At 30.3% G+C, this 2,458-nt stretch overlaps 1 protein-coding gene across 1 annotated transcript in view; it reads right to left on the minus strand.

Moving 5' to 3' along the window:
- Positions 1-2,458, minus strand: part of LOC107439698 (uncharacterized) — a 296,584-nt gene that overhangs the window by 76,488 nt on the left and 217,638 nt on the right. The window contains exon 77 of the mRNA XM_071184208.1: positions 1,284-1,431. Coding sequence (XP_071040309.1) covers positions 1,284-1,431 — 148 coding nt within the window. The remainder of the gene's footprint in view (positions 1-1,283; positions 1,432-2,458) is intronic.

The raw sequence follows: 2,458 nt of genomic DNA on the forward strand, positions 1-2,458 counted from the left end.
CTGAGGGAGTTAATTTAAGCATTTGCTTCTCCCTCCTATATATATATACACTTTGCACTTTTCTTTAATTTAAACTTTACTCATAATAAAAAAAAAGGATTCTAATTTTTATTGTATCATTTCTAATATTTGGCGGCACATTTTAAGAATTTGGCGGCACAGTGATTGAGAATCACTGGTTTAGGATGTATAGTAATCACTACCTTTAAAATATCATTTTAGAATATTTTCTACAAAGGACTTTAAAAATATATTCACATTAGGAGTTACAATTTTATATTTTATTGAAATTTTTTTTCTTCCTAAACAAACTATCGAGCCAGGAATCAGCATCGAAATCTGCTTGATTGTTGAACTTGAAGGACGGTTATAAGACTACCATTTTACTTCTCTTCCCAACCTTTTGGTTTTAGCAGACAGTTAAACTGGCTTTCATACTTTTAAACTTAGAACTTAAATATGTAGAATAATTGTGAAGCCACGTGATCAATGTTGATATTAAAAAATGCTTCTGATTTTGATGAAGATTTTGTCTTTATCTCCTATAAGCATTCATTTGTGACCAGCAAAGTGCATCATTTCGTATTAAATTGTTGACACTAATTCAAAAAATATATGATGAGAAGTCTGGAAACGAAAAATTTTGCTCATTAACTTAGTTATCTTCTTTAAAAACAAAACCTAATATTGTCTTAATTTGTGACTTGTATTAAGGGTCTGATTCGGGCTATTAAATATTGGGTGTATCTGGCAATTCTATGTGGGGAGTATATTTACTGAAAATATATGCTGAATCTAACGGTGCCTATATTGACTAAAAAAATTACATGAAATATCGGGTGACACTGACAATTTTATATGGGTCATATAAAGGGAAACTATTGGGCTACCCCTTCAACTCTGATTTAGAAAAGATTCATTAATATTGGTCGAGAATTGTTCGAAAAGGCTCAAGAAATTTTGCTGCTTGAGTCAGGTAAACATCTAAGTTTCTAAGTAATTTACTACTAAAAAATAGAAAATAAATAAATAAAATGCAGTAAAAATGTTACTCGAATTTTAAAGTTATTTAAAATTTAAAGCGAAAATATTTTTTTCAACACAGCTTTTAATTGTGAATTGATCTATCCAAGAGAAAAAGTATCAATGCTATATTTTTATGCAGGCAGTACTTGTAAGTTTTTTTACAGATCTTAGCATAGAGTAGAGTAAGTTTAATTTTTAAATTATAAATTAAATTGTTGGTAACAGTAATTATTGTATGGAACTAAATATGAACTTACCGGATGGATGATAGCAGCCAAGTAGTTCTAGTCTCAGCCCAATTTTGTTTTGGTATTCTAATGGAATTATTTTGAAAAACCTCGCTTCTACAAGGTCAGGAAAAACATTTATAACAGGAGTGTCTTTGTCTGTGTTACCTTTCAAGTCCTGGAAAAGGAACAATTTCTGAGCATGGTTTCATGATTTTACTACGACAAAAATATCAGGTGACAAGTACAGTTATTTTTTCAAATTTTGAGGAATTTTATTCTAAATATTTTTCCTTTGTAAGCAAGTGCAGGCAAACAGTGTTCTTTTCAAATAAATTGATTTTGTGCAAAAACTGGAAGCAAAGAAAACGCATGAAAGTCAATCGTGCATGTTATATGTAAGTCTACATCAAAACACACATTTGCTAGGAATTACTGACTTCCTGCTCCACCAAGACAGGCAAGAAACATCGAATAGGGAGAAAAAAAGTCACACAAAATAAAGTCACTTTTGATTGGTGAAAACATCCACCATATTTTTATATGACTGAAAATGAATGATGTTGCATACCATTTACCTATACTAGGAGTATAATAGAGTCAATAATATTTCATCTTTCAATGTTGGCAACAGACTAATAAAGAAAAAGAAAATGAAGGAAATGTAAATGAAAATATGACCACCGAAGCCGACGACTTCAGGGGGTACCGGCCCCGGTAGCCATAAAACCAAAATCATATCTAATTGAGGGAGAAGCAAATGCTTAAATTAACTCCCTCAGTACCCCTATGGTTTTGCATAGATGTCCAGGAAAAAAATGCAATATAAATAACAAATTAAGAAAAGAAACTCAAACAAAATCATCAGAAAAATAAAAACTCACATATTCACAGGTCAGACATCAATTTCTCAAGCAAGCCGAATGAAAAGAAAAAACTAAAACCTAAAGAAAACAGCGCCCTCTATTACAATGCGCAAATGAAGAAAAAAATGTGAAAAATGTCAAGAGAAAGAAATACGTAATAAATTAATAGAATGCTTAACTGGGGCTGCTCAGTTAAGACTTGAATTGCGCCCTGTTAAAAGAAAAAAATATAAAAACCTAGAATTCTTCAATCATTTTTTTAATTAAAAAATTAACATTACAAAAATTAAAAGGAAAATCATTAAAAGGTACATATTAATGAAATTAAAAACGTTTAAG

Source organism: Parasteatoda tepidariorum, chromosome 8 (genome assembly GCF_043381705.1).
Source record: "Parasteatoda tepidariorum isolate YZ-2023 chromosome 8, CAS_Ptep_4.0, whole genome shotgun sequence".
NCBI lineage: Eukaryota > Metazoa > Arthropoda > Arachnida > Araneae > Theridiidae > Parasteatoda > Parasteatoda tepidariorum.